This window comes from Poecilia mexicana, unplaced genomic scaffold, assembly GCF_051168715.1.
Source record: "Poecilia mexicana isolate PSO_F unplaced genomic scaffold, ASM5116871v1 scaffold_9, whole genome shotgun sequence".
NCBI lineage: Eukaryota > Metazoa > Chordata > Actinopteri > Cyprinodontiformes > Poeciliidae > Poecilia > Poecilia mexicana.
Window position 1 is genome coordinate 2,523,453 of NW_028263378.1, and position 27,772 is coordinate 2,551,224.

A 27,772-nucleotide genomic window follows, 5' to 3' on the forward strand; every position below is an offset into this window, starting at 1 on the left:
GCCAGATTATAGAAAACTTTTTCCCTTGTTGGTGAAATTATCTTCCAGTGGATCTGGTACTTTTCCCCTGACATTAAGAAATTGTTTATTTTGGAAAAGCTCCTGAAAAGTTATTTCTAAGTTAGTTTTATCTAATTTCAGGTTGCACTAGAAACTGGAGCAGATATTTGGTTTTGCTGTATGTCATAACCTCTTTTTTCTTTGTCTTGCTCCATTGTTTGCACATCATTCACTCCCAGACTTGTGTAAACTTTCTAGATTATTTGCTCTGCTAGCTGCCTTTTGTAAACTTTATCTCGCTCTTCACTTCATGAGCGTCTCACAGGAAGCGGAAACATTTACTGAGAAAACAAACGCATGATGCAGAAACGTGTTTGTTTCAGGAGAAATGAGGTCTTCGTATTTCTGACAGTGATAATTGTGTCAGTTCATCTATGAATCCCGAAGTGGTTTGTTATTTTGGACGCCCCGATCATGAAACTGAAAACTTGAATCTGCAAAATGACGACACTGATTACATCTTCATAGAATCACTTTGGTTTATTTAAAATATTTTTTTCCAAACATTTGTTATTTCACAAGATGAAATCATCACTTTTGGTTAATATGTTATATTTGGTCATTTGCATATTTAAATGCATATTTCTGCTGATTAAGGCAGCTATTTGTAAACTGAAGGGTAAAGTCTTCATTTCAGGTCATTTCAGTTTATTTTCCTGAAGCTTATGAACATCTCAAACATCGTGAGCTTTACTCATCAAAACCCGTTTTTACAGAGAAAATCTCCCAAATCTTTTTGGTCACAGAAAGACACCACAGGTGTCTGTGCGTGCAGTGACTCGGCGCCACCCGCCTCACTTCGCCGCCCGCCTCACTTCGCCGCCCGCCTCACTTCGCCGCCCGCCTCACTTCGCCGCATGTTTTCTGCAGATGGCGATGAACTCCTGGACGTCGTCGGGGGAGCCCATGGCCACCGGGGCGCGCTGATGGATGCCTTCAGGTTGGATGTCCAGGATGTTCTGGAAGCCGGTGGACGCCATGCCGCCCGCCTGCTCCATGATGAACGCCATCGGGTTTCCCTCATACAGCAGCCGCAGCTTCGAGCAAACGGAAAGTTTAGCTTCCTGATCAATGAGCGATCAACACTTCCTATTCAATACTGACTCTCTGGAAATGGTAAACATGTCGACACTGCAAAAACAAATCTGAGTGTTTCTATTATCACACCTGAAATAAGAAAAGCCTGACTGAACTTTTCTGCAATGAATAGAAGTTTGTTTTAAGTTACAAATTCCTTAATATTGATGAAAAAGTATTTGTTCCACTGGCAGATTATTTCACTTATAACTAGAACATTTTCATAAATATTAAGTAATTATTGACTTAAAACAAGTTTTTATTTAATAGCTACTTGTACTTTAGTTGTGTCATATTTCAAGTGAACTAAGATATTTGCACTAGTTTAAGCTGGTGCAAATATCTGGATTGTTTTCATTCTTTCAATCTGAAAATTCACACTAAGACTTTTATTTCATTGATGTAGCAAGAAAGAGATTATTTTATATCTAATATTGTAACATCCATTAAATCAGCATCAGGATTTATTTACACTGCAAAAACAAAATCTTACCAAGTGTTTTTAGTCTCCTGTCCATGAAAATACCTGAGTAAACATCAAATAAGACAAAACTAATAATTTATTAATAATGATGAAAAGTGCTGGCTTTAAGTGAAGTAATCGTATTTCCAGGTTAAAGAATGGGTACAACCTCTAGCTTAAAGCAGAAATGTTAAAGTTCCTCCGCCCTCGCTGCAGACTCCGTTCGGCATTTTAAAAATGAAGAAGGATGTGCAGAGTGGAGAAACAACGTTGTGACAGAACTGCTTGACATGCTGGTCCAGTCAGAGTCGAGACAAATTGTGCAAAAACTAATTGTTGTTGCCTACAAACCCAGGTCTGGGTTGTTGTTCGAATGCATATAAGCAGACCGGAGACCACTCCAAAGGCAGGAAGTGGCCTGCAGTGCAGGGCATTCTGGGTATCTACAACCAAAACAAAGTCCATATCATGGGACCCTGCTGGCAACAATATCAAATGATTGGAACATATAAATCAACTGAACCTCAGAGAAGCAAGGCAAGATGAGGACTCGAGTTAAAGAAATCCTCAGCTGCTACAATAACAAAGAAATCATTCTAAGGCTTTTCGTCCTCTTTAAAAGAGTTGTAACTCTTTTCATTAGGTGCAGATCTCTGGGTTTAAAGCTGGATCTCACCTTTCCTTTGGGGCTTTTCACATTTCCTGGGTATAAAAAGATTCCTCCGTACATCAGCGTCCGGTGGACGTCGGCCACCATCGATCCGATGTAGCGCGCGCCGTACGGCTCACTGCCGTCCTACAAGGACATGAAGTGTTCATGGGTCACATGAGGAAAATACCAATATTTCCTAAAAAAACCTTCATTTTACCTCAGGGAACTTCTTCCTCTGCAGGTACTCTGTGACAGCCGGATCGAAATACTTAGCATAGCCTTCATTCAGACTGTAAATCTTCCCCCGTTTCTTGATTTTCACGTCATGCTCGACTAGGATGAATTCACCGATGGCCTGTTGAGCAAAACGTGAAGACGACCATCAGTTATTATAAACAGTTGATCTAAATGAGAGACCCTAAAGGAGTACCGACTGGGTCGAGCATGAAGCAGTTGACTCCCTGTCCGGTGGAGAGAACGATCATGGTGGCGCTGCCGTACAGCGCGTAGCCCGCCGCCACCAGGTTCCTGCCCGGCTGCAGAGCATCCTTCTCAGACGGCTCGTCATCTGTGGTCTGGGAATCACATTGTTTCAGTAACTTAAATTTTAATTATTAATATTATACATTTTTTGTTGCTTATACTTAAAGGGGACCTGCTGTGAAAAATTCACATGTTGCACGTTTTTGTGCTTCCAACCGTTTCTAAAAAGAGCCCAAATGTTTAAAAAGTAACTTGACAATAAGTTAATGTTTTTTTTGTTGTCTGGAAAATGAGTTACCTAGCAACCCCAGCACAGTTCCGCCCGTTACCTAGCAACCCCAGCACAGTTCCGCCCATTACCTAGCAACCCCAGCACAGTTCCGCCCATTACCTAGCAACCCCAGCACAGTTCCGCCCGTTACCTAGCAACCCCAGCAGACTTCCAGTCATCCAGTCATCTCTCACATTTGGTCAGCTGGTTTTACTGCTACATGTGCTGTATAATATTTTGTTGTTGACTTTCTGTCCAGAAACTACTTGCTGCATGCTGTTGGTTTTCCAGGAGGCTCCACATCTGCTGTTCAAAGATGTACAGTTGTATAATTTCTCATCTGTTTGCAGCCATTTTCATGTGCGACTGTAAAATGTTGAGATTATTTGTATTTAAAGTCACAAGAGGCCCTTTAACAAGTTATTCAGAACTGAGCAGACTAAAATCTCATTATCCAAGAATGATTGTGTCACAAATGTAATGAATATGTTTTGTATAGACCGCTCAAGGAAACATAACATGTCACCTTTAAGGTTACAAAACAAGTATGTTAATTTCAATTCTTGCTTATATAGTAATTTATTTTAAGCTTAGCTCATAATTTAGACTAATCAAATGAAAGTTTGTCTTCAGTTGATCTTTTTCTGAAAAAAAGTGCATGAATGCAAGAGTTTAACGTTTTGCTGTAACCTTTCTGTAAATGCCGAATATAGTTCCAATGGAGACGAGGCAGTCGATGTTTGAGGAGCCGTCCAGAGGATCAAAACAAACCACATATTTTCCCTGAAAAGAACAAGAAAAGACATAAAATTAATCATTTTCTGCAGGATGATTTTTTACACACCACATCTCAAACAGTTTCTTCAAATTTAAAGAATAAATATAAGCCTCCAAGGGCTTCTGGGAAATATTACGTCATGATATAAGCCGACTGTCATTGAGCATCAATGTTCACAATAATGTTTACTGAGATTTCAAAACCAAAGCTAAGAAGCATTTTATTGCTTTTGTTTTGTGTTTGCACATTTTCTAAAGTAGTGTTACCAACCACACCATCATGCAAATCAACGATTTAACTAAAATATTGCAGGAGAAGTAGAAATGTTTGCTGCTTTTCTGTATTAAACAACAGTTAGTTTGTGTTATTATGTTTTATTTTACATCAATTCTTACCCGTTGTTCAGGATCCACGATGATGGCCTCTTCATTCTCTTCGGACACCAGAACGCAGGACGTGAAAGACGACTTGAGCATGTTGATGACCAGGTCATTGGACAGGATGTCCAGCTTCTTCACCTGGTCACCCGTCACGTTGGTGTTACCTGCAATCCCATAACTGATAAAGACAAAGAGAACAGAAACAGTGAGCAGAGCAGGAGGAAATGGTTACTTCACATGCTTTGCTGCAATTATGACTGACAAACAAACAAAACTGAATACAGTCATAGATTTCAGTGTGTTAGATTAAAACATAAAAAATAATCATGGTGTGCCACAAGGTTTGCTGTTGGGACCTTTGCGTTTTGGCTTATTCATTAATGATTTACTGGAATATTTTCCAGCAAAGCTAACCTGCCAGATGTACACAGATGATGTCGTCTTGTGTCAAAAAAACAAACTAAAAACAGAAGAATTCAAATATTTAGGGATGATCTCTTGTTGTTTTAAACAAGTGATACAAATTATGAAAATGAAATTTAAACTGTCTAATTTTAGATTTATTAAACATAATTTAACTTTAAAAAGTTCACTTCCTCTTTTTAAATCTTTTCTTTGACTTTAGACTTAGTTTGAGATGTTGATTTTAATGTTTTACTTGATGGGTTTGTTTTTATGTTTGTTTTATTTGTTTTAGTGTACAACACTTTGGCCAACATTGTTGTTTTAAAGTGCTTTATAAATAAACTTGCATTACTCTTACATGTAAATGTTCATTAATACAGACTTTGGTAGTAACTGGCATTTTTTGTGTACTCCGCCCACCTCCAGACGTCCCATTTTCAAAAATAAAACTGAACTTGCAACAGAGCAGGAGGTTCGTTGTTTCATTTCTAGATCATTACTAAGGAAAATAGATGGAAATGCATCGATTTAGGGTCTTGAAAAAGGCAGATTGGAGTGAAAATGAGCCGTGAATGATTGGAGGTATGCGCTTCCTGATTGGTGCAAAAACAACCTGAATCTCCTGCTCAGCCAGTGCGTCAACGTGGACGTGAATGCAGCAATCAAAAGCGGACAAAACAGCTGCACAAAGCGCAAAATGTGCGGTAGTTTTTACAGATAAAACTGCGTCTTTGACTCGGTGAACTCACAGATGGGCGATCCCAGCTTTGCGCACCGCGCTGGAGATGGCCTTCACTGCCGTGCCCAGGGAGTTGAGCAGCGTGGTCAGCTCCCCGGTGCCCTTCGCCTTCCTGCCCTCCTCCATCACGAAGCGGGTCATGGTGACCACGTTGGTGTCGAAGGTTCCCCGGTCAGACATGGTGGCAGCGGTCCTCCTGTGGTCCGGGAGCAGAAGTTGGAGGAAACGCTGCAGGACTTAAATGCGCTGCGAGGCGGAACCCGGCGGAGGGAGTGAGAGATGCGGGGCCAATCCGGGGCTGCGTGAGAGGTGTGGCCCGGTGGGAACACTGATCCGCATTGTGCAAAACTTTCTGTAAGTCACAAACTGATAAACTATCAGCAGAGGAGTGTGACTGGAACAAAAGAGGCTGCACAAGTTTGGCTGCAAGAGTCTTTTGCAAGAGAACTAAAGCTACAGAATGAAATTCATACAAAACTTGATTTTTTTTGTTTCTTTTCCTTTTTTCTGTTAAAATTGTCAGTATAACTCGAGACAGATAATCTGTGAAAAGGTCGAGCTTCCCCACCTCCACCCTGTGCTACTATTGCCATCTAAAGCAACCAATCAAAGCCAGGAGGAGGGTTTTATCGCTGTCAATCATCCTAGTGTACCCTCCTAAATGTGCTACTGGGAGAAACAACTTAATGGTACAGAAAAATCCATCTTCATCTGTGGCCAAAGTTGGGCATTAACTAGTTACATTTATTTGTGTAACTCTGTTAAAAATATTTTATTACGCTGTACTTTTTACTTTTATCTGAGTAATTTTATTATGAAGTATCTCTACTCTTACTAGAGTAAAATTTCTGGATTTTTTTCACCAGAAGCAGACGCACACCTGCAGTTTTTTTGTTAAAGTTTTCTAAGTTTTATACTGGAAGAAACTGAGTTGGGGAAAAATTATTTTGAATGGGTAGGGTTAGGGTTGAAAGAAATAGTAAAACAATCCCAATTTATTTAATAAATCAAAATTCTTTTTTTTTTTTTTTTTTTTTTGCTAGAGTTTATACAATAAATGATAACCAATACGATAAATGCCAACTGCAAGGTTCTTCAGACTTTCCACAATGGCTCCTGATAAATTTGGCTAAAAATGATAAAGAGTCAATAAATACAGATATTTAAACTGCACATATCAGCAGTTTTTCAGCTTTTTCATTGAATAATTGCATGGGATTTCACCAAAGAATAGCAGTAAAAGTATCAGTAATATCATTTAAATCAGGGATGTCAAACTCATTTTCATGTGACAGAATGTGACAAAACTACCCATTGACACACTGTTAAAATATTATTAAATAATTGTCTCTACATTCAATGAAAATTTCTTAAAGCTAAAAAATATTGATCATATTTTCACACTGATGTAAATTGGTATTACACAGATTGCAGCATCCAGTCAATTTTGAGAAGGCCAAGTGATGGTTGAATTATGATTTATTAAAGCCATAATAAATTATCATTTTCATCAACACAAAAGCTTGACAAGAACAACAAGTTTTCACCATCTGTTGTTATTATGTATCTATTATATACATTTTTTCCATTAATACAAGCAATCAGCATTTCAAGTTACTCAAATAAACTTCAATCCCAGCTACTCACCTTGTTCTCTTATTGGCTGAAGCTGATATTGAGTTGCTTCTTGTCCTTTTTTCTGTTTATTGCAGTTAACCTTCGCAGACAGAACTGTATTCCATTACCATGCTACCTTAGCAAGAAAGTTACCAAATTAAAAGCGTAAAACAATAAACAAAGATAACTTTACTCAGTAGGCCTTTACCAGACTATAGGGCCAAGTAGAAAGACATGGCGGGCCGGATTTGGCCCCCGGGCCGTAAGTTTGACACGTAATCAAACAGATTTTAAAATCCAACATTAGAACATTCAAAATGCAGTGTTTTTGTGACAGTTTTAGGGAAAGAAAACCCATGCATCCCAATCAACCCAGACTTTTCTGTAAATGTTATTTCTCTCCCTACCAGTGCCAAAAAAAACAAAACAACAAAAAAAACTTAAATTCATAACACGATGTGGTTTTTGAGGTTAGTACAAAATAAAATCTTAAAATGTTGGGGAAAGGATAAATGCTAATTATAACAAGTTGTTCAAGTCATTGTGTTTTCAAGTTTTACCTTCGTCAAACGGAGGTGAAATAAAACTTACACAAGATGGCGCCCAACATCCAGTTTACTTCAGTTTAAACCATCTGCTTAATTTGAGGCTTTAGTAGACTGGATTCAGAATTTATCTCTAATATAATCAGCATGTAATGTTTTATGTATGTGAACCTAGGCAACATTTACTTGAATGGGATGTTTTTATTTATTTTTATGGGATGATAGGGGGAAATAAACTATAAAATTAGTTTCAGGAGGGAATTTAGTCCCGGTCATAAAAATATATAAACACTGATATCAATCCGCCAAAAATGATCCGTTCGAATTTGGAAATAAGTTTAACGTTCTGGGAACTACATTATATTGCGGAGGAGAAACGTATCATACGGTGGCCTTGTTGCCAGGTAATCGAAAGTACTGAAAAGTAATTTTCTTTAGTTTGTTTAATTTAGTTGTGTTTTTGTTTCACAAAATGTATTACACTGTCTGTTAAACAACAATATCTTGCACAGGAGTTATGTTAGCTTAAACATGACAAGTTATCGAAAGAAACGCATCACTTGGTTCTCGCGGAGTTATTTAGCAGTTAAACCGGGGGGATAGTAAATAGTCCAGTTAAGCTCTTCATTACTTCATGCCGTAAAAGTAGGCCATGCTGTCGACAGGTAAGCTACACCTGCGTTACTGACTGACTGACCTTCATTACGCCCATCGTACTCAGCCGAGCAGCTACTGCGCATGAGCGTGGCTCACCTCGCTTCTGAGCCGACCGACCCACCAACCGGAGCGGACAGTACAAAGAAGCTGCTGGTTCTGCTGCAGACGGGATCCAGACCCACCGGGACAAACTTTAACTTTAGTTCGGGTTTGTGGGAATTTATTGTTCCACCCGTTGAGGAGCTGGAGTTTAAAAACGGCTGGAGGAGTTAGCAAGGAGTTGAATTCAATCCGAAGAAGAAGAGCAGCCTGGGAGACACTTGGCGTCTGGTGAGTTGAAGGCGATTTATTTTGGGGAATGCATGTTAATTTTTAAAATTTAAGGCAGTGTTATCGTGTTTTAGTCTGCGGTTTAATTTGGTAATTTGGTTTAATTACTTTAAAGTTCAGTTTCTGGTCAAAGCGGTCGTGCAGCGAGCAGAGCAGACAATCTCATGAAGCGCTGCTGCGGGTTAAGCAGGATTATGTTTAAAGTCATATGGTGTTTGTTGCTGATTGAACAAACTATCCTGCGGGTGCCATGCAAATGTTTTCCAGGTACGGCTCAATGGGCCGGACTTTGAGCTGCAAAGGCAGGAAACTTGTCTTTACTCCTTGGAGAGACAAGTTTTTGGATTTTCTCTCCAGCGATGCACCGATCGGGTTCTTTTCTGGTACCGATTTTCCGTCTAACCAACTAAAACCGATTATGACCTATTTTTTCTCTTCATTTTAACTATGTTATAAAGATCACAACAAATGAAAGTTGGCATAAATTTCTTGCAGTTTTGATGCATTTCTGGTCATTTTTATCTCTGGCTTATTGATTCTCTGCTCATAAACACACAGAGCTTCTCTAATGTAATCAGGTTGGTAGTAACTAGTTGCATCTACTTTTACATTTACTTGAGTTACTTTTTTGAAAAAAATATTCTTAAGACTTTTTCTACTATGCTTTTTACTTTTACTTCAGTAATTTTATTAGGAAGTATTTCTGCTCTTGTTTGAGTAAAACTTCTGGATTTTCTACCCAGAGACTAAAAAACAAACATGTTTTAAACAAATTCACCAGACACACACACCTGCAGTTTTGTTAGTTTTTTATTGAAAGAAGCTGAATTGGAAAAAATTACTTTTATTTATTTATTTTTTGTTACTTATATGAATTACTTTCATTTTGGTGTTTTAAAATACCAAAATTTCCTCTGAACTATATTTTGGTCTGTGTGGTGATGATGTAATTTTTAAATATTAAATAACTGATCAGTACTTGAGTAGATTTTTTTACCAAATACTTTTTTACTCTTGAGTAATTTCTTTGATGGCTACTTTTTACTTTTACTTGAGTAAAAATATGTTAAAGTAGTGCCACTCTTACTTATTTCATGTAATTTGTGGGTTCTCTACCGCCGCTGAATTTAATGTTGTAATTTTAATCCTAATGTCTTGAAAACCACAATCAGTTTTCACCTGAATCCCAAAGAATGCCAAAGTGTCTTTTCTTTCAGCGCTCTCATTTTCTCTGCCTCCTCCTCACATTCTTTAATACAGTGCAGTGATTGACCCTCGTACAAAAGCTCCTTTATGGGGCGCTGAAGGCGACTGTCATCGACTTTAAAATGTTGCACATGGCTGTAAAGGAAGCTGCTGCTGCTCGTATCTCTCCAGCGAACTGCTCCGTCTCTCTGACAGCGGTTGTGACGCAGACCTTGATGGTGGTCTCCATTGTTCTGCTGGACCACTGGGGTCAACCAAAGGGCTCCTCATCTCCTCTCCAGCTCAGGAGCTTTCCCACTTTTCTTCTTCAGGGATGATCCTCTGAATTGATATGGGAGCGGGGGAGAATATGAGCATTGTGAAAGCGGACTAAAGGAATGCTGCGGCTTTCAATGTGCCGCTTTTGGCATCTACCTGAACTCAATTCTCTACACCAGAGAATAAGAAGCACAGATTTCCAGCAGAGCTTTTAAAATCTCTGAGGCTAAAAGCATTCTTTCAACTTAAAAGTGGCTTTGGTTACTGAGCTGACATTTTGTTTGTTTCCATCATCCACTTCTGTTCTTTTGTTAAACTGATCTGCAGTCAAATTTGGGAAACAAAATCTTAATTTTATGAGTATTAATTGTTATACTTTAAGCTGCAGTGTGTAACTCTTATAAACATGTTTTTTGTGATGTGACAGGATGATGCGAGACAGAAAATCGAGCTTCTCTGTCGTCTTCCAGAAACGACCAATCAGAGCCAGGAGGCGGGTCTTAGCGCTGTCAATCACCTCCTTGCTTTCTGCTTTGCTGCAGCTAGCCTAGCCTGTTGTGAATGCTAAGGCGAGTTAGCATGGCCACCAATGATGACGGATAAATTGTTTTTCCTGTAATGGCTCAATCTTTTCACAGGTTTCTGTCTCATAATAAACTCTCAAAATTGCAAATATTTCTAAGTTAGCGACACAAAATCATTGATTTTGAATGCAATAAAATCCCCAAAACAATCGAAATCCTGGAGGGACTCATCAGTGTTAAAAGATGTTAGATGTTATTTAATTTTAACAAGAACTTACCGAATGCAGAGACGACTATTTATGAATGATTTATCAGTTTAGTGGTTTTTATCACTACTTTTGGAAACAACCGGCCTTTTGGTAACATTCATGATGTTGATGAAACTGAGCTTCACACCCTGCTTTAGTTTATCAAATCATAGTTGGATTTTGAAGTTTGTGAGAGATGCTTCACATTTTTTATTTTTAGCATTCATTGTGTCTGTAGTGCAGTGTTCCTCAATTCCGGTCCTCACGCCCCCCTGCCCTGCATGTTTCAGATGTTTCCCTTCTGCCACACACCTGGATTCAATATTTTGGTGATTAACAGGCCTCTGCAGTACTTGAAGGTCATGCAATCATTTGAATCAGCTGTTCTGGAGTAGAGGCACATCTAAAACATGCAGAGCAGGGGGCCTGAGGACTGGAATTGAGAAGCACTGCTGTAGTGGAACTAGTTTAGCGTCAAATGTTGCGCTTCGGTTGAGCCTGGCGTCGGTGTTTGCATCAGGCTTGGCGGCGTTTTGAGGCGACCTCTCCAGCCCACATATGGCCGCCTCTCTTTTCTCACTTCGGTGAGACGACCCTCCTGTCCACGACTTCAAAGCCGAGTCTCCCCCTCCTCCCATCGCCTCCCTGTGATTAGTCTCCCATTCCTCCGGTTTCTGGTTTAGACTAAATGACTTCCCTCCACACAGTTGCTTTGCTTTTCTTGCTTGTTTTAGAGTTTTTAAAGAATCCTCTCTGTTGAATTGCTTTAATTTTAGTCTCTGGGTTTGCTTTGCAATCCCAGGTTTGGTTGAACATCTGCGCATACCTCTGCTATATTTTTGCTCTTGTTGCATATTTTTGTGCTGAAAATTCTATTTTTGCCATTTCTTGCAGCTTAAGCATGTGTTTCTTGCAACCTTGTGTTCCTCCCCACTGGAAGCACACTTGCTGGTTTGACTGGAGGTGAAGGGAGTTGTTGCAGCTGCTTTGGTTTGAAAGTGTGGGATGAAAACCACGAGGACTGCCTTGTTATTACATGATCGTGATAGAAGTTAGCCCACAAATGTGAAATGTTGCTGTTTGGAGCAGCGTCAAGTAGGAAACGGCATTAAGTAGCCTCTTGGCTTGAACTGTGAAGAACCTCAGATATCAGAGTATGCACAAAGCAGATTTAAAATGGAGAACTTGCTGGATTCAACAACAAAAAAGAGAAGTCAAGCCTGTGGGAATCCTCCTAAGAGATTTCCAGTAACCTGGGACAGCTGCCAGCGCGGCACCACACTGATTGCTAATTTGAAAGGAAGTCATTACTGGGCGATCAAAGCTCTGGCTGAACTGTTTACAAAATCTCTTGAGTCAGTTTTTTTTTCTGGACTTAGAAGCTTAACAGAATCACACCAGCACAACGTATGAATTAGAAGAATCTCTTAAGTGGATTTGTCCTTTATTACAAACTTCATGCAGACTGCTTAAGCTGAAGCTGCGATCAGACATGATTGCAACCAATCAGCAACTGGGCACATAAGCTATGTTTAGTCCTTTGTTTGGGTTGTAAAATGCTGTTGGTTCTCTTTACAAAATTGCTTTTCTTTGTTTTGTTTTACTTGATTGGTGATTGTTTGCAACTGATTTGCATTTTAAGTTTAGAATAATTCACTAAGACCACAAAAAACACGTGACGAGTGGCAAATTATAATAACTTGTTGAAAAATTATCTAAATGTTTCTTTAATTTATTGAAAGTGGAAATAATTTTCTTTAAATGTAAAATTAATTTTGACCCTGATGTCTGACTGGCTGCTTCCAAAGAGACCTTTACATCTGATTGGCTGCTTTTATAGAGACCCTAATGTCTGATTGGTTGCTTCCAAACAACAAGTTAGGACAACTTCTTCTAAGCTAGCTATGACAGGGAAGTTGATATTTTCACTGGAAGTGTGGAAATAATTTAAAAAAAAATTTTTCAGGTGAGCAATTCCAACCTTTATATCTGTAGTTTGGTCTGAAATATTGCTAATAATTTCGCCAGAGAGAGTTAGTCAGCGTTAGCTAGTTAGCTAGTGGGTGGCGTTAACATTGAGCCTGTCGTCTGTGGCAGCTTCCTCCATGTTATTAAAGAGAAATGGAGAAATAGAGGCTAGAGTTTATCACCTGGAGTTTGTAGCAATTAAATTACAACAATTTATGGAAGTTATTTCCACACTTCCAGTGAAAATATCAACCTCAGATACCTAGAAAACTTGGAAGAAATTGTCTTGATTTGCTGTTTGAAGCAGCCAATCAGACGTCAGGGTCGGCCCTAAGCCCGCCCACTGAGTTTGATGGGGGAAGTTGATGATTTAATGTAATTCATGAAGCATATAAATGTATAACTTTTAACAAATTTAAATAATTCATAAGGTATTTATTGTTGTCTGATTCATTCCTGAGTGCTGCAGTTTGCGTGAGGAGGAAAACTGTTGCGGTGAACATGAATGAGTCGAGGGAATCGCTCTCAGCGGCTCGGATTAACCCCGCTTAAACCTTGAAGTGTGTTCCACAAAGATGTTTTGTTTCCTGGTATGTTAATCTCTTTTCTTTCAGTAATTCTTCCTCTTAGTGTTTGTGCATTCTTCTTTTCCCTCCATAATAAGGACGATTATCACGGTTCACTGAAATTTGAATTCCCAACTTCTTTGGAGGATCATTGATCTTGGCAATTTTTTATTCATTTATTAGACCAACTATGAAAGTGACTGTAGCAAATGTTATCCTTTCACTTACATTGGAGTCAAGGAAATGCAGAAATAGACAAAGTGTTGGTAGAGTATCTGCCCTTTGTCCTATGGAGAAAAAAAAGTGCCTTTCTGAGATCTAAATTTTTTTAACAATGTGTAGCATGAGTTCTCTTTTTGCAGTTAAAGGCTGGTTTGATTTACTGTTCTACTTTTCATCAATTTATAATATTTTTATTTATTTTTGTTAATCCTAAGAATTTCATAAAATGCAGAAAAGGTCATACTTGTTTTGAGATTTTTAATGTTTTTGTTCGCTAATGCATATTGGTGTCGTCTTTTGCAATCAGCAGATGTTGGAAAGTAGGAGTGGACAGTATGGACTTAAAGTTTTATCACAATATTTTGTTATTTAGGCCTGTCACAATAAATTTATCACGATAAATAATAAACGATACGATAAATCCAGGCTTCAAGTGAATGACATTGTGCATTTTGTTCGGACAATCTCTTCCAATGAAAGACAACAAGGACAAAGTTTCTTTTCTCTTCTTTTTTGCGTGTGTGCAAATTGGTAGTCATTATAAAATTGTGTTGGAGGTGCAGTCAAAAAAATGGCGCCCTTATTTTTTTACTTGAGCACCTGCCCCAAAAATGTCTGTGCACGCCCCTGGTTGGAGTGAAGGTAATTACCCACTGGAAAGACGGCTTGATGCTGGATGAGGCTTGCTGGGACGGATTGTTTTGACATTTCCAATTGAATGGGAGGAGTGGAAGAAAAAACTGTGGTCAAACAGGGAGCTGAAAGGTGCTCAATTATCTACTTTACACAGATTTCCAACTGAGACCTTGGACTTTCCCAAGTCTAAGGTTTGACTGTTACAAATTACAAGCATAATTACTTAAGGGAGGTACCAAAAGAAAACAAAAATATTCAAAACAAAAACCCAAATGACTTATCTTTTGGTGCTACAGTATTTGCGCTTATGTATGAAGGTAAATACAGTTTCTGACTGTAGTTTTGAACAAATTTCAGTAAACGCACAGTTGTTCACAAAAAATGCAGGAATCTGTTTCTGTGTGAATTTCCATACAGAATTGTGAAAACTGGAGGGACTGACTGGGCATCAGAGCCATTTGGTTTTGGGGCGCCACATGGCTCTTTGGCCTTGTTCCTGTTCATCTACCGTTGATTAAAGGCCACAGAAACCTTTAATAAATGCCTCTGGAGGTTCAGGCATGTGCTGCACATGTGTTAACCAGAAAATACCACAAAGTTATGGACGAAACAAACCGATAAGGACCAGCTAAACATTCCCCTCGTCTCTTTTCTAAACAGCAGCTGGTATGCACGGTGTGTTAGTTTATGGAAACATCTCATTTGTCATGATTCCCTCACAAATATGGCTGTGAGTTTCAGGCATGCTGTCTGAAATGTAACTGTTTCTAAACAGAAATCCAGCTTGTTTCCTGCAGGTCAGACAGAACGAGGCCAGTGAACTCGGTGCTGATATGATAGTGATAATCCTCCAGGTATGCAGGCATGCACAGACTTTGCTTGTCAAGTTTAGGCATTGCAGAGAACGGCTTGGCATCTTTCAGGCCAAACTCTGCAGCCTGTTTTAGGACTGCTAACCAGCTGCAGACCCCCAGCTTTTGCTTATTCAGGTAAATTTCTAGAATCTTCTTCCAAAGTTTTAAACCTTCAACCACATGTAACTCATAAAATCTTCTCAAGGTGTGCCAGTTGTTTTCCACACTGTTTGCTTTGTGAGGTGTAAATTGCAGCACACCTTGGTAGGATTACTGAGTGTGATGATTGTTGGTGATTTATGGGGCATAAAGTTGTAACTTGGTGTCCTGTAGAGCTCCGTAAACACAAAGTCTGTGTCACTTTCAAACCAAACAGCTTTGGGAGTTTTCACACTTGATAGTCCAGTAGATTGGGTTCGCTTGGGCACCAAAGTTTAAACATTTGTTACATTTTCAACTGGTGTGGTTCGCTTTCACACTGAACTGTTAAATGAGCCAAAATCTTTAAGTTACCTGTTCCCCTCCTCACCTGTGGGGGCGCTGCTTCAAGAACAAGTGAAGGAAACGACATAAACTCTCTGAAGACTCTGAGCACAACTTTCTTCTTCTCAAAAACAAAAATGGAGTAGAGTCAGATTTTAGCGGTTGTAGGATTTCTCTTTTCTCTTTGGTTAAAAAAAAACACAGGTTGTTTTTGCTGCTAGGGCTAGATTTATGTGTTTGGTTTTATTTACCCAGAATGCCTTGCGTTGTAGTCCTCTTCCTGCTTTTGGAGCGGTCTCTTGTCTGCTTATGGTTCTCATATGCATCGAAACCGCGCCAGAGTTCATTTCAACCGAGTCAGGACTTCAGAGTTCACTTTATTGATCCGCATCAGAGTTTGATTATCTGTTCAGACCTCCCCAAACCAACCGCAGTCCACCAACTTTTTTCTGTTATTGGTGAGAAGCACCAATCAGCTCCCCAAACGCAGGGCTTTGACGTTCACCAAGCTGTAACTTTGTAACCAATAAGAAAATTCATCTGCAGTAGCAACTGTTTAACCTACAGAGGGCAGCACTGAGACGGTTGTTGGCCAGATATTGCAGAGTTAAACAGAAACGCAAAGTTACCAACCTTAAAGACCAGTTGAGAGTAGGGCTGAAACGATTCCTCGAATGATTCGAGTACCTCGATTACTAAAATTCCTCGAGGAAAATTTACCTGCCTCGAAGCTTCGTTAATTTATGTTTTATTAGTTAGCGCACCGTGTTCCGGCCGGGACTTCATTTGCGTTGCGCGGAGCTCTCACTTCCGCCTCTGAGTTGTTGACAAAAGCTAAGTCTCAGCGGCATAAAGTCCAATCTTCAAGATTGGCCCGTGGGGATTTTATTGATTGATGATAATGCCCGACTTTTTATCGTTTTTGGGGAACCAATAAGCATCCTTAAAATGACTGGGGGAATGCCTGGAGTACGGCAGCATTTCTCCTCCAGGGCTGCTGGTTGAAAGCGAACGGCGGGAAGAGCGCTGAGGTGAGCGGATAGCCTGAACAGGGCGGGCGGCTGAGTAGCTGATGCTTACCGTGTGAATGTAGCTTTACCGACGAACCGCACAATAAATTTCATATCCCGGTCTGAAGAAACGGGTGGCGGAGCGCATCGTACATGGCTGGTAGATGAGTTTCTGAGTGTGACCAGTGAAGGTGTTGTAAATATCCCGTATTGCTTCCCCCCGTGTTCGTCCCCCGGTCTAACGGTTCGTCAGTCCGCTGGTCTATTTCCTCCCTTCCACCCCATCTTACGTTCGTTCATTCGCCCTCTCCTCCCACTCCAGGCGGCATTTCCCGTATTTTCAAACCCAAAGCGTGACAGGTTAGGTGGCAAGGTGAGTTTAATTAATCTATTAAACTCACTGAAGATGAATACATAAACTAAAAGCTGGATTGTAGACATTTTTATAAGCATATTTGTGAGCCTGCCTCTTTGTTATTAAATTCAATATAATTTCAGATTTTTCTATAACTTTTCTTCTGGTTAACTTAGAAAGTGAGCTATTATTGTTACAGGTTAGTTTTCTAAACTACAAAAAGCAACTGTTAGGGATGCTCAAATATGAAAAATTGGACTGATATTGATATCTGATAGTAACACCGGTATTATGCCAGATTTACCAATATTTCATTTTATAATTTTTTTTATCCGATTACTCGATTAATCGTAAGAATAATCGATAGATTACTCGATTACTAAAATATTCGTTTACAACAGCCCTAGTTGAGAGTTTATCTGTGGAAAAAAATGTATTTGGTGCTTAGTTACCTTTTTAAATTACAACTTTTAATTATTTTTTTCCCTTTTTATCCATGAAAAGCTCATTAATGCAATCATATTGGAGTTGTGTCATCTGTGGTCTGCACTGTTTACGGCGCAGAAAGGCTCAGTGGCCCATAGTTACCCGCCTCCTCATGTTACAGCCTCCCTCTGTTGCACGCTGGTATTGTCAGGTTACTGCGTGTTTCTGTGAGGTTCGTGTCAGGAAGCGCTCCGGCGTCCCCACGGTAATCCCTCGTCCCTCACTGCCTTATCAGAGTTAGACGCAGACTCTTCACACCTGAGGGAGGTGAGTCTGGATTGTTTTAGCCTATTTTTATCAAATATGTCCTTTAGACGGCCCGTCAATGAGACCAGTTATATCAGTACTCTGTTTTTAACGGAGTGCATATAAATAATTTTTTATCATAACCTGACAGGATTCTAGTTGGAGTTGAACAAGGTATCAAGTTGCAGTAGAAGTGCTTGAAATAATGCAGTTGTAAAGGTGTGTTTGAATGCAATATGTGGTAGGATATATCTGATCTGTTATGTATTCATGCCCTGCATATTAAGGCAGTTAAAGCTGGAATTTGTTTCAGTGTCACCAGCTGCGTTTTCATTACAAATGTGCACAAAACTTTGTCAATAATCCACTAGTGTCGAAAAAACTATTTTGCAGTTGTGGTATTTATATTAAATTAGAAACTTACAACAACTTATTAGGGCCATTATAGACAGAAAAAGGAGAAGGTGGACAAAAGTTAATTTCTGTCAAAAAACTCAAAACAATTTTGAAATTCATCTGACATTTTCAAGAAAAAATGGGTGTAGTAATAGTTTTTAGGTGGAGTCTCAAGTATTTGTTGACTTTAGATATTACTGGTCCCTAAAACTTCCCACTTTTTAATGTTGTAGGACTTTAAAACCTGAATACAAACCAAGCCATGGTTTTGTCCGTCAGTTCTCCCGTATTCCTGTTTGTCTGCATGTGGAAAAACAAATCAGCAAACCTAGACCAGCTACGCTTTGCCCTTTCTGGTGCTGGTTTACTTTAATGTGGGAGCTGCAGAGTGAGGAAGTCATTCTGCACACATTTAACATCCTAGTGGAAGTAATTAACTGGATTTCTGGAACAACAAACTCTGGAAAGGATTGCTGCCATCTGTTAAAGACATCAAACGGGTCACGACAGAATCAACAGGAGTCGACTGCAGATCTTTATGCCACAACGTCGGACTCCCAGTGAAATTTAGTGACTTTCTTTATAATTAAGCATCTGAAGGCCAGAGCTGGTTCAGTTGTTAGAGGTTTACCAAAAAGTTTATTTACATTTATCATTATTCAGAATCAATTTAAAATGTCCCAAAATCGATTTGAAGTCAAATCCTCTGGCGGCCATTTTGTAGCTACGCGGGGCGTTTTGACGTCGCCACACACGGTACCTCCAGAAAACACCAAGGCAAAGAGGAAACTGTAAAACCGCTTTCATGTCATTGTTTATGTCCGGAAATGTGGTGAATGCGCCCAACGCTGGAGGGCAAACGGACGATTGTTTCCGTTGCTGCTGCAGTTCTGTTAGCAAAATGAAACCTGGAGATGTAGGTTGGATTAATTCAGTGCAGTTCGCCACTGGGACAAGTATTGCTGAAAAAACTTCTACATCACTGATTCTTTATTTCTTACTCTTTGTGTCGGCTGTGCTACGTTGCCATAGCAACAAACAACACCGCTAATGTATCAGGATTCAGTAAAAAAAAAAGACAGAACAGAACATTTGGTCCGTTACAGTTTTATGTTTTTAGGCTTGATGTTTATTTTGTGATTATTAATAATAGATTAGCTACAGCTCCTGTAGCTAAGCTATTGGGGGGCCCCAGATAAAAATCTGCTTGGGGCCCCTAAGAGGCTCGGACCGGCCTTGGGGAAGCGCTGCATGAACAGCAGCAGGCGTTTATTTCCTCTGGTGGTTAGCAGAGATTTGTTTACCACAGAGATCGACTCTGGTGAAAGCTCTACTGCAACGTCAGACTGGTTATGATGGGGAAATAAAACGTACTCCTGGTGAATGTGGTGGTGGGATAAATATGGAGGGATCTCAGTCTGGGCTGAAGCTTTTTGTTGGTGGAAGACCTTTTTATTTTCTTCCATATCTGTGGAGCTGTGGCGGACGCGTAATGGCCCCGACATCCTCTCCGGTTTCAGCTTCCACAATGTGAAAGACGGGTCGCCATGGTAACGCTGTCCGCAGGTCGGTCCTGCTCTGAGGGACTTAACCTGTAGGTGGTCAGTCAGTTTTATTTTACATCTTTTTATTTTTACTGATAATTATCAACATTTTCCTGGTGGTCACAGCTATGACCGTCACAAAAACAAATATTCCTAGATGATAAAATGCCCCAGAAGTTTTTGTGAAAAACTATAATATTGTTGTTTTGGGATCATTTTCAGGATATATAGTAATAATAGCATAATAACACAAAAACACTCTCAAAGTTCAATAAACTTTCAATTCTAATGAACATTTAACACTGGAAGATGTTTTTAAATGTCCTAAATTAGTAAACAAAAAAAAAAAGAAAATGAATTATAAAGTCTGTAAACGAAATTATTCTAAAAAAAAGGGGACAAAACACCAGACTGAACTTGAAAATGGTCTTAAAACAACTATATTGTTAGTAATCACAATAATTTCTGGGACAGTTGTCCAGAAAAATGTTTTATTATGATGATAAAGTGTAAAACAGGTAAATCTGGTACCAGCTGGTTTCTCTGCAGACGTCTGACCGAAGCCGTTTATCTAAAACGGTTTTTTGCATATTCAGTGACATCTGCCAGCAAAGCTTCGGCCGGTTGCTCCCGTCCGTCTGGTGAGGCTGAAATAATGGCCCGGCTCGGGTCGCCACTCAAGTCAATATTTGTTCATGGACAGCGGCTGCTGTGCAGGAGGCGGCTCTGTTTTAGTGACGTTCGCTTTAAAAAACACTTCAGAAAGCAGAGATGTGCTTAGACATGATGCTAAAGGCTTCTTCTAGATTCCAGTTTATCTTATTGCTTTTTCCTACTCAAAATTACATTTTGGTTTTAGATTAATGGAAACTGTAGATAATAATTGGTCAAACTTGTTTTGTGTGATATTTGCGTTCTTTCAGATGATTTTTATCTGATTTTATAAAAAAAATTGTGAAACACTTTAGTGTGTCAAAAAGCAGAAATAAAAAATCCACAAGGGAGGCAAATACTTCATAACTATAGCAGGGTAATTGTTTTACTTTCAGAGGCGTCAAGATGCTGTGAATTTTTTATTAAAGCCATAAAATGAAATATTTACTGCATCGACTTATGAAACGGTTGAAAGAAGTTATTAACTGCTTAAGTTTACCCACAGTTCCCTGAAACGGCTTTGGCTCCGTCGCAGGTTTGACTCCTTCGATCCTCCGTTGCAGTGAAGCAAAACGAGCCGAGATCGTTGCTGCTGCCGAATTTATCTGACTAAACTCTCCGATGAATCATTCTGACAAAACTGTAAAAATAGTTTTCTTTTCTTCCCCGCCGAGTCATTTTATAAAAAAAAAGATGATGCAGTTCCCAGAATGCCGCGGGAGCTAATCTGTTGTTTTGGTGGAAGTGGAGGCTCTGGCAGCCATAATGCCGCAGTGTCTCCACTGGAATGCTGCAGCCATTGTGGAGCGGGACGACACCCCCGCTGGCAGCGCAGTACAATGTGCTGCATTAAGGCTTTGAAGGCATGCTACTGTTTCCATAGCCTGTGACCCCGCGAGCCGAGGCCAACGTAATGAAAAGGACGACACTTTGGAAATCGTCAGTTAGTCTCAGGGTTATTACAGCTTCCTCCGCTCAGCGGCGGCTGGGAATTTAAAATTCTCTTCAGCAAATTTTATTTCCTGGATTTAAAGAGAAACCTGCATTAGACTGAAATCTAATGATTAATAAAATGATAGATTATTACCATTAATCAGATAAAACAACCGGCGCATTTAATTGCTTGAGCTTACTTTATTCAATATTAAAGATATTTAGAAATTTAAATTCTTTATTGCATAAAAAGAAATATTTTATTGGCTAAATTCAATAACATGCCATTCCTTTGCTTGATTATTTGAAAATCTCCTCCCTTTCTGCTTCACGTATTGGTACAGTGTAGAGCTGAGCTGTTGGTTATTTTTGGATGGACCAGTTAACAGTGATTAGCAAAAGGTGCTAAATACGAGACTTTTCTATTTTACAGAATTTAAAGCTAAATTTGCCACTTGAGGAATTCTGGGTCGATTATTATTTACAGACAATGAATGTTTTTTTTTTTCATAAATACAAAATGTAAACATTTTTTGCTCAGTTTTGATTTAATTTCTGCTCTTTGTCCTTTCAGCAAATGGCCTTTAAGTCCTTACACTGCAGCTAGCGATTAATCGATTACTAAATTAGTTGTGGATTATTTCAACGATTGTTTAATCACAATTAATCTGAATAATCGTCCAGCCCTAAAAGAAATCTGCATTAGACTTTTCTTTTGTCAACACTTTAAGTCTAATTTGATTAATCACAATTAATTTGATGAATCGTTTCAGCTCTAAAAGCCAGTAAAGTTATAGGTGACAAAAAAAGAAGCAGAATTGTTGATTTTCCTTTTTCACTTGAGGATTTTGAATCCAGTTTGTTAAGATCAATTAGACTTCCAGATTCGGTGGAAATCTAGAGGAGCTGTTTGAGCGAACGGCGGGACCAAAAGGGGTTATTTCAGGAGGTTTGTGCCTCTTTCCTCCCCTGCACACTTTTCATCTCCCCTCTCTGACTGGAACAAATCATTTAGCTAATGGGATTAGTCCTCCCTCCTTCCCTTCCTCGCTTGTCTTCTTTCTTTCCTGAAGATCGTTCCTGAGTTCCTCTTTTCTTGTTTCTCTCCTGGATAAAATCCAAGTGGTTTGGTTCAATGAAAGGATCTGGAGAGGGAAAACTGAATTAATGGGGAGTGAATGGAGGATTGGAGAGCTTCATTCACCCCATTTGGCCTTTCATGTGAACTCGTTTAAAATCAGTTTTCTGTTTTTCCAACAGCTAAACAAACTGATAATCTCTGTAAGTTTTCCGCCTCGTTATCTCAGAGAAACCAGGAAGAAATGACGCAGTTCTGCAGAAACCCGGGGTGATAACAGCCTCCTCCTTTCTCACTCTTTCTTCCCTTCTTTTTAGCTTTCTGTTTGCTCTTTCCTTTTGTTGTTTTACTTTCTTTTTTGCTCCTTTGCTCTACCTTTCTTTTGCTCTTTGTAGCTTTCTATCTTTTCCTCACTTCCTTTCTTTCATTGCTCTCATTCTTCCCATTCCTCTTTTGCTCTTTTATTTTGCTCACTGTCTTTCTTTCACTTTGCTCTCAATCTTTCTTTAGCTTTTTGTTTTTCTTTATTTTGCTGAGTTGGTTGCTCTTTCTGCTCTTCCTTTCTTTTGCTCTTTTTTGGAAGACATTAACTGGAAGATGAATCCATTTTCTCTTTTTTCCCTAAAAGCTAGACGAACGTCCTGATCCGTTGTATTCTGGTTTCCTCGCTGAGGAACCAGAAAGACGGATTACCGGGCCTGACGTTCGATCGGCGTCTCTGGAGCTGCGAATCGGGCCGAATCGATGATGTCACCAGTTATAGGCGGGAGGGTCGCGACCTCTGCTCGATAAACAATGAGGCCAGCTGAGGCAGAGCCGGGGTCGGCCAGGGGTCAGCTGCTCGGCAGATGGACACAAATTTATTTTGAATTGCATTGAAATCATCTTTTAATGCGGAGCAGATAGAGAGAAGCTGACTGTTTTAGTTAATAAAAAAACGTTTGAGGAAAAGTTGATTTCTGGATCATTACAGAGGCGCAAACAGCTCAGAAAACAAACCTGTCCTCCATGTCGGGATTATGAGAACGAGAAGAGGTTTTAGAAGATTTAAACGTTGAAGTTTTCATAAAGGTTTTACTGTTTGACCAAACAGTTTTTAGGCTCAATATATTCCAATTTGATCTTTTTTCCAAAACCCAGCTTTGTGTTTTCACAAATAAAGGTTTTAAAATGATCAAACTGGGTTTAAATTTTCATTTCAGTTTTTTACAATTCAGGGCTTTTTTCTTAATTCTGGATAATTATAGAAAAATGACAACTGAGTTTGGCAAAAGTTTAATTTTCAATCCCATTATATCAAAGATAATTTTATTTATTTATATTCAGCTCCTCATTTTTCAGATTGTAAAAAAACAGTTTGACTTTCAGAGTTCAGAGTTGATTTCTGGTTTCATTACTTGTATTATTATTTCTTTTGCTTTTTCTTTCTCCCTTTTGTTTCCACTCTGCTTGGCGCTTGTGTGTTTACCTGGACATCAGCTGGACACGGTGAAACGATGACCTGAGGTTGAGGCGGCTGCTTTCTAGTTGCAGTTTTCCTCTCCTTCCTGGTGGGAGAGCAATCAATGACGAGTTGAGATTTTTATCGAAGCGAAGCCAAGCGCTGTAGTAATACAGATAACATCTGCAATGGAAAACGTTTCATAATCGCCTCCGAGTGTCGCAGGTGTTCCTGTGTTTGCTGGATATGGACCAAGATGCGGACAGCGGCCCCTGTCCTCAGATTAAATAAAAATATTTAATCTGATTTATGCTTTTGTTTCCATCCAGGCCTTCACAACAACTTCCCTTAATTCACCTTGAATGTTAATTTACGAAGCTGCAGCAGGTTCCTCTGATGGATGCAATAACAAATTTAGCTGGATGATAAACTGTCCCAGAAGTTATCGTGATAAAAGATAATATTGTTGTTTTTAAAACCATTTTCAAGTAATATAATGGTAGAGGCATGATAATGAAAGAAGACCTTCTCAAAGATGGATAAACAATGAACATTTAACACTGAAACTCACATTTTAAATATATAAAATAAACAAAACAACCAATAAAATGAATTATAAAGTCTCTGTCCTTCCAAAAAATGGTTTAGCTGAGACAAAAGCACCAAACTAAAGACTTTTATCATCCAGTTTTTGGTAGAGAAAAACAATAAATCATACAAATAGAAATTATTGAGCTTAATTGATTGCTTATTACAGCAGCGTCAACATGGCGTATAATTTTTATTTTTTGTTTAAACATAAATAAGTGATGGGGAATAAAGTTTTCTGGGGTCTTGGAGTTCATGAAGACTTTGTTTACCTGCAGGTACAAACATCATGATTGGACTGCTGGGTTACAGGCTTGCGTGACGACTTGCTACAGAACAATGTCTTCTGTGCATTTTGGTCATTATGGTTCCCGGCGGGGACTGCGAGTCGTTTCGCATTCATGAAACCTCGCCGCCGCCATTCCCACCGCACGTTCGCCTCTCCCTGGCGGTAATCCAACACGCCGCGACTCATTACCAGCAGAAATGAACCAGCAGCACCAGAGTTTGGGGGGTGGGCTGAACAGCACCGACAACAAAAGTCTAATCAATTGAGACGAGGTTCAGAGGCTCCCAAAACATTCCTGACATACTTATCTGTCCGGCCAGCAGGAAGTCTGCGTAGGCCGCCGATAACATCCTCAAAAGAAGTTTTAGCTTCCTCTTTAGGTGCTTTCACTTGTTTTTCCCCCTGCAGCCCAGTTTAATTAGCTTGTCGTTTTTTGTCCTGCCGCTGTCACAGGAAGACGGAGCTCATTGGTCCGCCTGTTAAAGGTCAGCAGAATGGGCTCGCTTGGCACAAAAGCAAACATGGAAGCACTTAAGGAGGGGGGATTTCTCCCACAATGCCTGACAAGACACCAGGAAGCTTCACACTGCAGAAACGGGATGATCAATGAAGCACAGACTCATTAGCCAAACAAACAATTAATCGGATTAATCGAGGAAAGAAAACTGAACAATGTTACATGTGAGAAGTGGAGCAAAAGGTTTGTGCAAAGGTTTTCTAGCCACAAGTTAATTTTCCAGTCAGTTATTGAAATAATCATTAATTTAGTAATTGATTAATCGCTAACTGGAGTATAGTCAAAAAAAAGGCCATTTGGTGGAAAAAACAATTTATTCAAAGCAGTAATTAGGCCAAAACTGTTAAAAAATATGTGCATTTTTAAGATATACAACAAACAAAAAAAACCCTTTGCCTGTAAATGTTTCAGCCAAAACTCAAGTGGTTTAGTTTTAGCTTCTCTTCAGGTTCCCTCAAGGAATGATATGAAATAAAATGTTTATTTTCTTATTTAAAAGACAGTATATGAATCATTCCATCTTTAAATGTATTCATAATATTGTATAAAAAGCTAAAGTAGTTAAGTGAGAAATCTGTAGAATGTGCAATTTTAAAAATTGGATTAATTGTCAGAACAATCGATTAATCGATTCCTAAAAGAATCGTTTGTTGCAGCCTGAGCCAATGAGCATCTAAAGCTTTTTTTGATAAACTCTGTTGTAGATTTTTGGGTGTGAAGGATGGATGCACTGATCTGATATATACTGTTTAGCTTTAATGCAGCTGTAAATTAAGGAGGATTACTAATAAACACATAATGTGGTTTAGGAGCTCATTTTATACTCACCTTCTGTATTGTTGGATATTCTGCTCAATCCACAGTTCTGCTGCGAATTTTACCTCAAAAGAACCAACAGAACCGAGTTTTAGCTGCAGAATAATTTATTTTCAGGATAACAAACAAACTGCTGGGATGCTTTTGAGCTCGGTTTGCATTGTTTCCTGGTGAGAGTGAGAGGTTGGTGTTCACCAGCCCGTAGCTCCTGTACGCCTTAGTGACTCCACTCAAGGGCTAAACAAATAAGCGGCTCCAGCCTGTCCTTGGTCAAGTGTGGGGCTGAAAAGACGAGGCTGCAGGGGGGAAGCTGGGAGAAAGTGTCTCTTTAGGGAGATGGAAGAAGAAAGAGGGGGGAACGGAGGAGTAATGCATTAAAAACTGCTTGATTCTTCCTGAGAACCTTTCCATTGAACCTAGCAGTCTGTCTCCTCTAGGGGGCAGTGTTCTTTAGCAGAAGAGAGGCTATGTCTGTCAGAGAGGAAAACATCTTAAATCTCAGTTCAGGAGAGTCTCATTCAGTAGATTTTCTCTTTAAAGTGAGTAAAGTTTTCTGTCCTTTGTTCAAAATCGAGGATTTAAGTCATGAGGTAGAACCCTGAAAATATCCAAGAAATCCAATTTAAAGACGTTAAATTAATAAGTCAAATTTCCTTTGAGTCATATTTGATGTATACAGCATTTTAAAAACGACTGAAAGTAACACAGTTACTTGGTTGTGCTATAAAATATCACTTAGTGCCTGGAAAACACAAAATACTGCCTCTTTAAAGAAAGCTGTTGAGCTGTGCTTTTGTTGCAGGAAGGTAAAAATAAAGTGATTTATAAGTATTCTCTGATGTTGTTGTGTTCCTGCTCATAAATCTTCAAACAAATTCCTTCTAGTGATGTGAATCCTCTGGGGAGCAGCTGTCAGATAAAACACAGAACCAGATAAAGAACATTCTTTACACGGTGGACTGCTCTCCTACCTGGCATGGAAACGACTGTAAATGTTAGCTGCTTTAACGTCTTGGTAAACAGTTACAGTTGCAATCTGCTGCTAGCTGCTAGCTGCTAGCTTGTGCTGCTTCTTCACAGCGTTGGGTAAAACTTGCCACCAGTGTAAACAAATACCAGGCAGTGGAAGCTGACCAGTTGAAACAAAATATCCAGCCTCCAGCTAGCCGTCCGGCCTCCAGCTAGCCGTCCGGCCTCCAGCTAGCCGTCCGGCCTTCAGCTAGCCGTCCGGCCTTCAGCCTCCAGCTAGCCGTCCGGCCTCCAGCTAGCCGTCCGGCCTCCAGCTAGCCATCTAGCCGTTTAGCCTTCAGCTAGGCGTCCGACCTCCAGCTAGCCGTCCGGCCTCCAGCTAGCCGTCCGGCCTCCAGCTAGCCCTCCGGCCTCCAGCTAGCCCTCCAGCTAGCCGTTCAGCCTTCAGCTAGCCGTCCGGCCGTTTAGCCTCCAGCTAGCCGTCCGGCCTTCAGCTAGCCATCTAGCCGTTTAGCCTTCAGCTAGGCGTCCGGCCTCCAGCTAGCCGTCCGGCCTCCAGCTAGCCGTCCGGCCGTTTAGCCTCCAGATAGCCGTCCAGCCTCCAGCTAGCCGTCCAGCCTCCAGCTAGCTGTCTAGCCGTTTAGCCTTCAGCTAGGCGTCCGGCCTCCAGCTCGCCATCTAGCTGTTTAGCCTCCAGCTAGCCGTCCGGCCTCCAGCTAGCCGTCCGGCCGTCCAGCCTCCAGCTAGCCGTCCAGCCTCCAGCTAGCCATCCAGCCTCCAGCTAGCTGTCTAGCCGTTTAGCCTTCAGCTAAGCGTTCGGCCTCCAGCTAGTGGCGTAAATTCAGAACATTGTTTAGAGGTAGTACAGAAAATAATGTGCCAAGAACTGAACCTTGTCAAACCCAATTTTAAACAAACCATCTGTCGGAATCGTCTGGGTTCTTTCTGCATGATTATTTACAAACCATTTGAGAACTAGGGCTGGACAATATGGCTGAAAAACTTGCAATATAAGCATTTTTTATCTG

At 40.0% G+C, this 27,772-nt stretch overlaps 2 protein-coding genes across 4 annotated transcripts in view; one reads left to right on the forward strand and one right to left on the reverse strand.

The window, feature by feature from the left end:
• Positions 1–521: 521 nt before the first annotated feature.
• On the reverse strand, positions 522–5,579 carry fbp1a (fructose-1,6-bisphosphatase 1a). Of its 2 annotated transcripts, XM_088008618.1 has the most exons (8): positions 5,319–5,579; positions 4,180–4,342; positions 3,697–3,789; positions 2,687–2,827; positions 2,470–2,607; positions 2,277–2,396; positions 888–1,097; positions 522–853 (listed from the first exon to the last, which is right to left on the reverse strand). In XM_088008618.1, exons 1-7 carry the CDS (start codon positions 5,486–5,488, stop codon positions 906–908), a joined length of 1,017 nt encoding a protein of 338 aa, XP_087864744.1. In that variant the 5' UTR covers positions 5,489–5,579; the 3' UTR covers positions 522–853; positions 888–905. The 2 variants fall into 2 exon arrangements, with proteins under 2 accessions (XP_087864744.1, XP_014866451.1); XM_015010965.2 differs by having other exon boundaries at positions 522–1,097; positions 5,319–5,578.
• A 2,479-nt stretch (positions 5,580–8,058) lies between these two features.
• Positions 8,059–27,772, forward strand: part of kank1a (KN motif and ankyrin repeat domains 1a) — a 50,794-nt gene continuing 31,080 nt past the window's right edge. Inside the window, exon 1 of one of the 2 annotated variants that reach the window (XM_015010954.2) lies at positions 8,059–8,457. The gene's annotated coding sequence lies outside the window, so the exon portion shown is untranslated. Of the gene's footprint in view, positions 8,458–17,440; positions 17,541–27,772 lie in introns of those variants that run through there. The other variant, XM_088008617.1, reaches the window with a different exon arrangement.